General features: G+C 41.7%; 1 protein-coding gene across 4 annotated transcripts in view; it reads left to right on the top strand.

Annotated features, from left to right (window-relative positions):
* Nucleotides 1-5227, top strand: part of limk1a (LIM domain kinase 1a) — a 112496-nt gene extending 107269 nt beyond the window's left edge. For all 4 annotated transcript variants that reach the window (XM_039654099.2, XM_039654101.2, XM_039654100.2 and 1 more), the window contains one exon: nucleotides 1240-5227. In XM_039654099.2, the coding sequence (XP_039510033.2) occupies nucleotides 1240-1402 (163 nt within the window). In that variant the 3' untranslated portion in view covers nucleotides 1403-5227. The remainder of the gene's footprint in view (nucleotides 1-1239) is intronic.
* The last annotated feature ends 8365 nt before the right edge of the window (nucleotides 5228-13592 follow it).

Raw genomic sequence — 13592 nt, 5'->3', positions numbered from 1 at the left:
GGGCTTGCGAGCTGCCAAATAGTGGGTTAACGTTACGTTTTGAGTGGATGACGTTCGTGAGACGCCGAAATAGATGCCAATAAGATTCTGAATGGACAGTTTACTTTACTAAAAAGTTGCTAAATCGTTCCACCGACAAGACCAAAGTGATCTGTGTGTTTTGTCAATGTGAACTGAGCTATCATCATCACAGCACACACACACACACACACACAGCTGATGCGAAAACTCCGCCCCCTCGTCAATATCAGGACCTCGTCAGTGTTTCTTTCACTCTTTTATTGATGGACAGTGTTGCATTGTGTGAGAGATTATTTGCTCCAAGTGAGAATGATAGTGTGAAATTGAACACAGTATACAGCAATGTTGCTTTCATTTGCACAAAGCAAGCCGATCCACTTTTCCATGTTGATAAGAGCATTAAAATGAGAAAAAATAATGGGACAAAAAGAAATCAAGAGACATTTAGAACAGATAAAAATGAGCAATTAATCGCGAGTTAACTATGACATTAATGCGATTAATCGCGAGTTAACTATGACATTAATGCGATTAATCGTGAGTTAAATATGACATTAATGTGATTAAACGCGAGTTAACTATGTCATTAATGCGATTAATCGCGAGTTAAATATGACATTAATGTGATTAAACGCGAGTTAACTATGTCATTAATGCGATTAATCGTGAGTTAACTATGACATTAATGCGATTAATCGCGAGTTAACTATGACATTAATGCGATTAATCGCGAGTTAACTATGACATTAATGTGATTAATCACGACTTAACTATGACATTAATGTGATTAATCGCGAGTTAACTATGACATTAATGCGATTAATCGTGAGTTAACTATGACATCAATGCGATTAATCGCCAGTTAACTATGACATTAATGCGATTAATCGCCAGTTAACTATGACATTAATGCGATTAATCGCATTAATCGATCATTTGACACCACTAATATATATATGTATATATATATTCAAGCTGTGATGTATTGTAGATAATCTGGTTTATTTCTTTCTTTTTTGGCAAGTAGAAGTTCTGAATGGCCAGTAACTTAAAAATGTTATAGCAAAATTGGCCAGCGAGTTAAAAAAAAGTTAGTTTCAAACCCTGAATATTGCTGTAATGATATTATAGAAATGACTCTTTGTTTACTGGAACTAGAAGTCCAGCAAGACCAGCACTGATTGTGTGCCTGTGATAATGGTTGTGCTCGTCCCGCAGGCCTGCGTTTGTGAAGCTGGAGTCGTGGCTGGAGAACCTGAAGATGCATCTGGAAATGGGCCTGCACCTGGTGTCCGAGCTCGAGCTCATCCATCAAGACTTCCGGCAGAAACACTCGAGCGGGAAGAACGGGCTGCACACACACCCGGAGCAGCCCGAGTGACGCGGATCCTCTCGCTGAGCAGATCTGCTGGAGGACGCTCCTCACCGGACGTCTGCGCCCGTGGCCGGTGGGCCTATGACTCCTGCAACATAATAACGCCCCGCCACTGAAAGGCTTCGGTCTGGACGGACGGCTTGAAAACGTCACCTCACAAGCACAGCTCCATCAGCCGTAATGCATGTCTGTTGTGGCTTATAGTGATGTTCACGTCTCTTCCAGATGACGCCAGTAGCCGAGGTCTTCGTTCTTAAGTACTGAGACCTGAACCGACCCCGGCACATCTTCCTCGTCAGCGTCCTGTCCTCGTGTTCGTCTTCACACGTCAAGCTTCACTAATATCCCTCATGTTACATCATAGTACGTATTGTAAATGTTTGACATTATTTTATATACTTATTTTGCATTGGCGTACTTTTCACTTGAGCACCAGGAAAATAATCAACTTCAGAGTGGATTCCTGTCCGTGTCATGAACACATAAAACCATGATGCTTCTGTGTCCCAGTTCAGCCCTATGGGTCAGGTCGACTCATTTACTGTCCTCTTTTACCCCAAAATCCCCCCCTAAAAAAATGATTAACTTTGGATAAACTTAGCTAAAGATTATTTAACTCTTTCCCCGCGAGCCGGCGCCAGCATTTTTGATCATTTTCAGACCTCCAGAATATATTATTGTATGGTGATCTGAACATGCAGTATATCAAAAGAAAGAACAGACCCTCATTTGAATGTGGGTAAGTTTCATAAAAAAGCAACACAGCTGCGAAAAACCGCCCTGTAGCTCGTCCTGGGACAGTTCATTCAGTAACATTACGCCGTTTTGTTTGTTTTGATTTATTTGCTTGTTCCTGCATGCCGCCTGTGTTTTGATGCGGAGATTCAGTGTTGTTCAGGAGATGTGTAATAGCGCCCCCTACAGTATAATGGTGCATTCACACTAGACACAAATAGAGCGTCTGGCGCGAGTGATTTCAATGTTAAGTCAATGTCAAATTCAAGTTCAGTGAAATCTGAACTTTGGCATCAATTCGTGCCGCGTTAACCAATCAGGAGCCTGCTGCTTGCTCATGTGGTGAAGGATCTGGATGCTTCAATAAATTATTTTGTAATATGACTAAATGCCTGGTGTGGCTCTAATGCACAACAAAGCAAATATTTTAATCACTTAAAACCTTATTTCAATATACGAGACATGTTCATTTTGTATTGAATGTTATTTATTCCATATCTAGATTATATGAAATATTATTATGATGTAAAGACAACCAACATACATGTGCATAAGTTCGTGTCTTATTAAATTACGATGATCCCCACGCCGCTGTTCTGCTCTCCAGAGTAAATACAGTGCGGTGACTCTCTCGATGAATGCTCAAATAACATAAAAAAAGATGGCCGCCAAGGGGTTTCGATTCTGACGCGAGTAAATTTCGCTTCAAACTTTTGTTTGTTTTTTTCGCTCTTGACGCGCGAATGGATTCAAAGTGTTCAAGCGTATAACTAGACGTGGTAGGCACGAATTTGACGCGGTATTCACGTCTGGTGTGAACGCAAGTAACAGTGAAACACGGAAAGCCAGAAAATTCTGCCAATGGAGGGGAAAGAGTTCAATTGTAAAGTAAATGAACATCATGTTAGTATTATGTGGATTTAATTATAAAATATGACAAATCTTCCCAGGGATCTTTTGCTAGATGGATTTTGGGGTGAAAGATTTCCTCGTCACTATGGGTTGAGTTGATTCCCAGCGCCTGATCTTAGACCCTCACGCGGGACGGTGGGTTTTGTGTTTGTAAATATCTTCTAGAAGCGCTTCCCTCCATGTCTCCTCCTCCGTCCATCACGCTGAGCAAGGATTGCCAGGAAAGCACGTGTACAGACTGAAAAAAAGAAAAACACAGCCTCTCTCTTTGAATTGAACCACTATTTTCTCTTTTCTGAAATGTTTTAATGATTTCATTTGCACTATGGAAGACAGCGTCCGTCTGCCGCTCGAGCCTTTTGGTTTCTGTGGGTTGTTTGGCTGGTGATTGTATGAATGCACGTCACTGATGGAGGCTTTGTGTCGTTTGGCCCCTGATGCCGCGGTTCCTGAGCAGCACGTGTGTAACAGACTCGGAGAACATGTGACCTGTGAGTTTTTCAATCACAGGCCGCCGCTGGAGTCAACATGAAGCAGCATCAGCACCTGGCATGAACCAGGATCAGGATCGGTACGACAGTCTAGCTCTCGCCCTAACTAAACAGTCCTGAGCCAGCTAATCATGGTCTTCAGGGTCACCAGAAGCAGAACATCGCCCCCTCTACCCTCTACACTGTTCCCTGCTTTACTCCACTAATGTAGTCCAGGTGAAGGCCGAGTGAGCGTATTCGGACACTCGGGCAGGGCTGCACATTTTTGCATGGTTTGTGCTGTTTAGTAATCATGTGAAATTGAGCAAACTAGAAAAAGATTGATCTCGCAAACGTCAACCGCTCAAACAGTGTTTAAGGGTACAGAAGGCGATTTCAGACACAGCCGTGGTCTTATTAATCGGAGATATTAGGCTGTACGATTTGAGAAAGCGTAACGGACAGCTTGGATCACGTGTACCTTGAAAACCAATCACAGCATTGACATCATTCATTTGTGTGACAGTGGCCGCGTTTCCTTTACAGAAGCGCGAAACTTTAGCGATATTTTATAAATGTCGATAAAAAACTATTGCGAAATGAAGGTGTTTCTATTATGCGACTGAAACAATTTTTCCTGATTCAGTCTTTTATGAGTTTAATGAAGAACTCTGTCTCGTCTTCTGTCCAAACGCACCGCGTCGTCTTTAACGAACGATCAACTGTTGCGTACGTCAGGTGACCTGTAGATGCGAAAACTGTTACCTTTGCAGTTTTGCGAAATATTATTTTTCGCGAATTCCCTGAAAAACACCTCATGCGAGCGTTAACTTTTTTTGCGATATGTGGGAATTTTTGCAGGATTGACGTGTTTCCATTGGCCGTATTTTCAATTCGCAATTTCAATTTGAGAAATTTGAAGGTTAATGGAAAAGCGGCTAGTCAATCAGTGTTTGCGGATACCATAGAAATAATAGAGAAGTGCTGTGATCTGAATCGTACCCTCACAGAACAGCGTTTCATCAGTCTGAAGATAGATCAATCCAAAAATAATGTTTACATAATGCCGTCGATTCATTAAATGATAAGCTATTTCCTCATGAAAGCAGCGTACTGTAAATCCAATAAATAAATAAATATCGAGTTATTACATGATGACAAAGAAAAGCCCTGTTCTTTGAATTTACATTTTGATTTCATGTTGACTTAAAGCCCTGATGCTATCAGTATTGCCACTAATAAGAAGCCATATTGCTCTGTAAGCCATTTTACTGAATCGATATTGAGTCCGTTACTTCTGTAAGCACCCGATGTTGCTGGATTTGGTGTTTGCGAGGTTTCCGACTGCAGTCCTGTAGCAGGACACGAGCACTTGGTCATGCAGTCCAGCTTGTAACGCTTCTAGAAGTCCAGCTCAGGTGGCATCAGGAGTGAAGCGACACTTCAGCTTCCGGCAGGACGGGAGCCGATGCTGCGGAGACCATGCTTTACCTCTCCACATCGCTGTGCCTTTATTTTACGCTAGCCTTGCCAACGACTGTGTTGATGAGTTTGTGTCATCGCTCGTCTGTCTCCTTTTGTTTTCCAGATAATATTTATATTTTCCATGATTTCTTTGTCCAGATTATGGTTTAATGTACTGTTTTTACTGAAGCTGTGAACATGACTCTGCACTTTAAACGTTGAAGGAGACAGAATAAACTGCCGCTCCTGACGTCACGTCTCTCGACTCCTCATTGCTGCCGTGTTCAGGTGTGTCACGCTCCATTCCTGACGTGCCGGCTGTAACCGCTTTCACACAATGCTTTTCTATTCACGGTTAGGTGTTGAGTGTGTGACTTTGTGAACATGATGACTCACAGGACGGATGAATACACTGACGGTTCAACATGTCATCCAGTCGTGTGCAGAGCCTGACAGACAACTAAAGCCTTGAGGCCTTTTTTACACCTGTAGTAATGGGTTTTTGTCAATGACGCTAAACACAGGTTGTAAACCGGGGTGTAATGCATTTTGAGCTCGTCCACTTTCTCCACTTGCAGAGGTAGTCTTAAAGGCATTCAACCGGATTGCTTTAGTATAGTGTAAACGCTCGTGTGGTCGAATGTGTTCAAACAGCCACAAAAGGCCGTCTGCTGACCTGATGCGGGAACATTATGGGATGGCCCTAGCCGGACGAGATTTAAAGAGCCACGTTTGGTTTGAAGACGGAAAAAGCAATGTTATCTCACCGTTCCTGATTTCTAACACACGCTGCCGTCAGAGCAGAGACGAAAGCTGCTGCTCTCGGTGTTTTTCTGTCGTCTCTGGGTGCATTCATATAGAAATTGTGCAAGCTTATTTTATCCATGAGAGAGAAAGATCTGAAAAAAATGGTGTATTTACCCGCTCATAGACCCTCCCCTTGAAGAAATCAGGACAGAAGTGGTCGAAAGTGGGCAAAAGAACAATCCTGTGGTGAAAAATCCAGCTTTTAATTTTGTTTAAATTAATATGTGTTAAGACAAACCATGTGTAAGTTGATAAGTGGACAGCATTGCTGAGTATTTCCTCCTTAAAACTCCAGCGAACCAAAGACAGTCTGAAACACACGGTTTGAAACCGCTGTAACCAATCAGATCAATGTGTGATCGTCTACCAGTGGATCTCTGAGTGAGTGAGTGAGTGAAGGCGGGGCTCATTTGCATATTCATAGAACCGCAAATACTAAATGAGGCAAGGGTGTCGAGTTACGTTCAATATATTTTTTTGAAGGCATGAAAACATTTTTTTCCAAGGCAAAAACATTTAAATATGTAATTTTCGGGATCAGAGATGAGTTTTAAAGGATACAATTATTGACTACAGGAGTACTTTAGCCTATAAACAGGGTCTACATTTGCATAACAAACAGCCTGATTATTAGGAAAATGGCTATGAAAGGCTAAATTATAGCTAGTTTTTTTTGTAATATTATATTTGTCACAGACGTAAACAACACCTGGTATCACAGGAAAAAGATGATATATGAAAGCTGTTGTTTTTATTTGCTGACTTTATTTTTTTTATTGCATAACAAGAACAATATACAACATACACATACAGAGGATCATAGTGTATTATTATCTATTAAATTTATTACATTACATTAAAAGAATATAATATATAATGTAATGTTTAAGCTGTAATGTTTATATTGTTTTACAATATAATGTTTAAGTTCAATTTTAAATAATATAATGTTAGGTTTATTATTTGTCCATTTCTGTTTGTGAATGTGGTATTTTCCATACATAATTATTAAGTTAACCACCAAATTTTGCTCCAAACTCTTATATTTGTATAACAATATATATATATATATATATATATATATATATATATATATATATATATATATGAAGAGTTCAGATGCAAAAGCCTCTAAATGCCATTTGAAATTTTCTTCTTTAATGATGATTTTTATCAAACTTGTATATTTAAGTTCAGTAATTTCACTTAAATAACAATTAATAGGTAATTATCATTGCCATTTAAGTGAAATTACTGAACTTAAATATACAAGTTTGATAAAAATCATCATTAAAGAATAAAATTTCAAATGGCAGTTAGAGGCTTTTGCATCTGAACTCTTCATATATATATATATATATATGGGGATAGAGGATACATTGCCTGATAAAAGTTGAATAAGGCCATTAAGAATGGCATCAAATACTGCAAACTCTTTAGCAGTTACAGGGATATTGTAATAAATTCACAGTAATTAAAAAAGATGTCCATTATTCTTAAAAAACTGTCTGACGGAAGTTAGATCATTACCAGTTTCTATAAAATGAAGATGTATTTTTAAACGTGATATACATGTTGTTCCAAATCGAAGATTTGTGTGGATTTATTTACATCAACAATTACACCTCAAAAAAAGTTCCAAACCCCCCAGTTCATCAAAAATTAACTCGAAGATGATATTCCAAAATTTGCCTTTAGAGTTCTTTAGTGTAGTTCTTTATCCACTTATTCTTAAATACACAATTAGCAGTATTAAAGTCAAGTACATTTAGACCACCATACTCAATTGGATTCCATAAAACTGTTTTGTTTTTTTTTAATAATGTGGTCTGTTCTTCCAAATAAAATTGAACAAAGTAGTATTAGTAAATTAGTAATTAAAATAGAAAGTTTTGATAATAATATTCTTTCTTTTTATTGAAAGATTGTTTAATTTTCCTAATAATTGGTGTGAAATTCTAATTATTTCTCTCTCTCTTTTTTTTAATACCTAAATAATCTACTTTCACCTTTACTGGAATACCAAGCATGTTATTACGATTACATGTTGGCTCGCCCATGTGCGATTGTTTTGATGGTGCGCGTGACGTCGGCAGGGCAGGCGGAGCGTGACGTCAGGGCGCGAGGAGCCGCATTTAAAGCGCTCAGGGACGCGCTGATGATGCAGTGAGTCGCTCGCGCTGCACTAACCCTCGCGCTGGATTCCTCATAACACTCAGGAGTATCTAGGAAGACGTTTTCTGAACGATGGAGAACTCGACTGTCAGCAGCCGGTTGAGGACTGTGCTCTTCAGCCACGGTGAGTGGCGACATGCGCGACCAAACGCCTTTCTGTCATATTATTAAACTCGTTAGTGCATCGCATTCCTGCGGGGCTCTCTATTCAAACTATCTAACACTGCGCATGTGTATAGACACATGCAGAGACTGCGCTGAGGCTCGTGTCTGTGTAAACAGATGCTCTAATGCAGAGACGACTCTTCACAATTAACTATGAACCCAATTATTATGCATGATTGTTACCGCGAGAAGTCGAAACTCGAGAAGCATTGGAGCGCAACTCATGCATTATAAAGAAGCAAGTGTTTGCATTGGGTCATGCACTGTAAACATCGATGTAAACGACTAATTCCAATTTAAACTACATTAAACTGACTTCAAACAATGTTAAGACTTGTATAACGTATATTTAAAAAGTTCAAAAAAGCATATGTTGTCATAAAATATAATGCGTTTACATTGCGTTTTGCTTTCTTTCTGCTTTGAGCTAACCAGCTCAGTTGAGTGTTTAATAATTCATTGCTAGTCTGTGCTCAAACACCTACAGATAGGCTACATGAAGTCTGTCAGCTGTCAAGTGATGAGAGACCAATAACAGCAGCAGTGACTGCGGTCACAATATAGCAGGGCCTTGACAGTGCTGTTGTGTTTAAATGTAAATATGCAGAGAACCTTTTTTGGGGGACACAATTTCTCCTTCAAGAGCTGTTGTCACTTACACTGTCTCAGTGCAACACACACACACTAGCATACTGTAGCAACCAGTCAAAACAATGTCACTACTGCTTAGCAACACCCTAACAACCAGTCAGTGCAACGCCTTCAAAGTTCCAGGCCAGACAAACTTTCATATTTGAGTTGTTTTGATTTAAAAGTGGTTCCCAGTGTGTAGGCTACCCAGTATGAAGCGCTGATGAAGTGTGTTCTTCAGGCGTGAAGTATGAGTTCATTCCCGGACGCATTTCATCCGTCATGCTGCTATTGTGCTTTGACTCCATCACGGGTGACACACCAGTACAGCAGCACCAAGGCGAAGCAGCGCGGGATTATCACTATTACGTCATGATCCTGTGGAGAGAGGAGTGGAAAAGGAAGCCCACTATCTGTTGACCATCTGCACTCATGCTGCTTTAAGCTGCTCACTTCAGATCTGAGAACGTGTCCCACTGCTACTGTACTATCAAAATACAGCCAGCCCATCACATCTGAGTGCCTGATCACTGCCACACTGTCTCTGCTAGTCTTGCATTCATCTACAGTGCACTGTGTGTTTAATGACCTCAGTATCCCACAGTGCAATGCATTTATCTATCTGTGTGAATGTCTATATGCTAGTTTGACAGCAGTGGGAGTGCATGGCAGAGTTCATCATTCTGAACACACTAATGCAGGTCAAGTGCTGCTTATAGGAGTCAAACTCAACTTGCAGTCTTGTGAAACTGAGGCCATGAGCCCTATTTTAAGGATCTAAGCACATGATATAAAGTGCACTTAGTTTGTGTTTAAATCTACTTTTGATAGTTTGAAGTCCCCATGAAATCAAAATCGACCATACTTACTTTGTTTGCCTAAATTGATCGTTTTGTGGTGAACAATTCATACATGCAAGTCAATCCACACAAAAAAATTTTTTGGCTTTGTAAACTTTAATCAAATTTTGAAAATGCCCCTCCCCTCTGCATTGGAGGACCTTGCCCGATGACGTGGGCATTACGGCTTGGGTGTCTCCCTAACGTCCATAACCACGCCCCTCCAATTGACAGCTGCTGTGTGTTTGCGAGCGCTAAGCCTGCATTGATTGACAGCGTTTCATTTCAGAGTGAAACGCCCATTTTTCTAGATCCAATCAGGTGCTAGTTGGAAAAAAAGCCACGCCCACTATTTTGCCTCATTTAGTATACCGTTTCTTTCGGAAATACGTCACAACACTGGAGAAAAGTCGTTTGCAACTTCCGGTTCAGGGGGACTTTAACAACGGGAAAACTAGTCGATGTGCGCGGCGCGTGGTCCAAAAGGGTAGTCCCTATTCTCTTAACGAGTAATGGGTGTGTTTTAAAAGCCGGTTGCGCTGGAGCCATGGCGGATTCGCTATTTACATGGCGGAATTTGCTCATAAGCAGACCATCTACGGGACAAAGTGTAGTTGTGGACCCGCCTATTGGCGCACATTACTAACGCACTCTTTAAAAGGTAATTTCACTGGTGGAGACATGAATATGTATTGAAAGTGGGTCATATATGTAGTAGAATAGTATCATAAATGTCTAATTTGGGCCCTTCTTAGCTGATAAAAGGCAGAAAATGACTTTTTAGTGCTTGTGAATTGTAGACAACAATCCCCATAGTGCATTGCAATGCTCAGCTCCGCAGGCCACTCCCACTACTCCGCCCTTCACTGTAGACTAGAGCTGAGCTCCACTCCTGGAAATCATTTCGCACAATGAAATCAGATAATGCGCGCTAATATAATATGACGACGTAAGAGCGTCCAGGCGGCGCCCGCGCCATCAGCCAATGGATAGCTGTGATTCTATACGGGCTTCAGACAATCGGCACACTTACTCTGACGCGTAATTTTACACGAGAAATGCAGCCAAACCTTGGAGCGTTTTGTCTTCGGCATATTCATGAATCCCCTCGCGATCAGACGTTCCAGGAGTCTCCCGTGTATTGATAACGGCTCCCTGATGTCCACAAATTAAAATCTCCCGAATCTAGAGCGAGCGAGCAAGTACCTTCGCAATCAAACGCACTGGCACTGGTCTGTGATTGGTCTGTTAACGCATTAGGCCCAACCCCCTATGGGCAGGTTTGATCTAGTGCTTGTACTGAAATCCCCCCCTCTTACACTTCCTCCTACAATGACGTAAAATGACGATTCTTGCGTCGTTGTAGGAGGAAGTAAAAAAGGTAAATAGCGGATTTCTCTCGTCTCAGGGGAAAATGAGAGAGTGTTGCACGACCATTCAATAGTATAACTGGGTTTCTAACAATGGACATCTTAATGAATGGAGTGTCCTTTTAAATAGCAAAAAAAATATTGCGCCATTGACCTTAGACCAGGTTTCAGTTGGTCAACGGCTCAGTGTATTTCAGTTGCCTCAATATAGCAACGCACCAACAATGCGCCTGAACACACCTGGTTTTCAGACCAAGAGCCCATGGGCGCACAAATGGGCGCAAATGCATTTGATATTTGCAACATGACATCATGACTTTTGCGTAAACATATACGCCACTTTCGAGTCAGGTGGCGTGTTATCTCCACGCATTTTGAGCTATCCGCGTGTATCCGCGTGTTTGCGTATATGTCTACGCCATTAACGTCCGCATCATTCCGCGTGTCTGAACACGCAGTCAAATCTCTAGTCATAAATGCCATTAACCCCAGTGACGGTTAAGTTTAGGGACGGGGTTGAGGTAAGTCATATATTTATCTTTCCTAGGATGGTAAGGGAACAGTTACAAATGCCATTAACCCCAGTGACGGTTAAGTTTAGGGATGGGGTTGAGGTAAATCATATCTTTTTCTTTCCTAGGATGGTAAGGGAACAGTCATAAATGCCATTAACCCCAGTGACGGTTAAGTTTAGGGATGGGGTTGAGGTAAATCATATCTTTTTCTTTCCTAGGATGGTAAGGGAACAGTCATAAATGCCATTAACCCCAGTGACGGTTAAGTTTAGGGACGGGGTTGAGGTAAGTCATGTATTTATATAACGTTAAGTCAACTGCGTTCATAAACACGCTGAAAGGCGATTATGCGTCTTGATAGCACGCCAAAAATGGAAATACCAATTGGCGTGTCATACACGCGCTACTTCATGAGATCAGTCTGATATTTGAGTAATGTGGCGCATCACGTAAAAATGAAAACCGCGTCAGGCTGAACAAAGCAAAAAACACTTGTGTCGTGCCTGGCGCTGCATTGCAACGTGTCTATGATAGCGCCTCATGTCTAATACACTAAACCTGACCAGCAGTTAACCAATACACTTGTGATGCCACTAGTTCCTCCTCCAGGAAAACAACAGTGCGGTTCTTCTGTGAAGTGCAGCTGAAACAACAGTCCGCGGTCAGATGCCAGATCGGTTAGAGGATCTGCGGCGAGCATTCCTCGGCGAGTGTTTGGCAGACAGCGCTTGGAAAACACGGCTCTGCTTAGATTTGAGTCAGTGAGCTGCAGAAATACAGAAACGCGTGAAACGGTTGAGCGAGAGGCGGATATAAGCGCTCTGGCTGGATTTGGCAGGAGCGGGGGACACTGGAATGCCATTAGAGAACTGCAAAACTGACGTAGAGCAATAATGAGCAGCACGTCTGAAATACTCATCATCTGACTCTGGATTCATAACAGCACACTGCCTACAAATACTGTATGAGAACTATAAAGGAACTGTATATGAACACGTCACAGTGTTCCTCATTTTAATAATCCATACGTAGAATAAAGGGACTGGACTGGTTGAGTTATTTGGTGGTGTGTTGTCGCTCTACTCAAGAGATGCTGTTTTTCCACCCTCAATCTAAACCCTCTTATTCGGCCTTCCTGAGGCATACGACTTAGGAAACAGCGGCTAAAATGTATTCTTAACACTTTTGTTGTGTTTTCACCATTTTTCTCACGAATGCTATAATGTTATAAATGACTGAGTTGAGTCGTGCTTGTGTTGGTAATTCGGGTCGATCAGCTTTTTCTTCTTGGCTGTCATTACTCTGATACAGCAAAACTGACCCCATGTTTAAAGCGCCTCGTACTCAACGGTTATGCTAAGGGTCTTACATTTCACACACACACACACACACACACACACACACGCTCTAAGGCCGTGTGTCCACCAAAGAGTTTTTCCACGCACCTGGCGTATGTTTTCAATGGGAGCACCGCGTTTTTTAAACGACATGAGCGTAACGAGGCGCTGAGCGTTTTTACTGGTCGCCAAGAGTTGAAGAATGTTCAACTTGGGTAAAACGCAACACTCATCACTGTCACTTTTTACCCAGCCGTCCAATCACAGTGAAGGAGGGGCGGGGCTAAACCACACCTACCAACTGTCACAACATTCTTTCTGTACAACGACATCAACCGGCAGAGCTAACCCAACAACATGGATGAAAATTTTTTTTTTAAGTATGAAACAAATGATCTACGAAATCAGTTACAAGTAAACTGTGCTGCGGATATTCTGTATCATAGCAACGAAACGTCTCAACGGAATAAACGCTGCACTGCCAAAACGCTCTCAAGCGCCCAAAGCACGGCGTCTTCAGCAGAGCGGCTAACGTTTTCAGCGCTTTGGTGGACATACGGCCTAAGCGCTAAACCAATCACAGCAGACTGGGGCCAGCCGTCCAATCACAGCAGACTGGGGCCAGCCGTCCAATCACAGCAGACTGGGGCCAGCCGTCCAATCACAGCAAACTGGGGCCAGTTGACCAATCACAGCATTTTGAGAAACTAAAACTGAGCGTTCAGACAGAGTGAGAAAACAGGTGCTGCAGCAATGTAAATGTAAATTATAAGAAAA

This window comes from Pimephales promelas, chromosome 16 (assembly GCF_988280905.1).
Source record: "Pimephales promelas chromosome 16, fPimPro1.hap1.1, whole genome shotgun sequence".
In the NCBI taxonomy this organism is placed as follows: Eukaryota; Metazoa; Chordata; class Actinopteri; order Cypriniformes; family Leuciscidae; genus Pimephales; species Pimephales promelas.
Note: the sequence above shows the minus strand (reverse complement) of the source record. Positions and strands in the feature narration are given on the sequence as shown.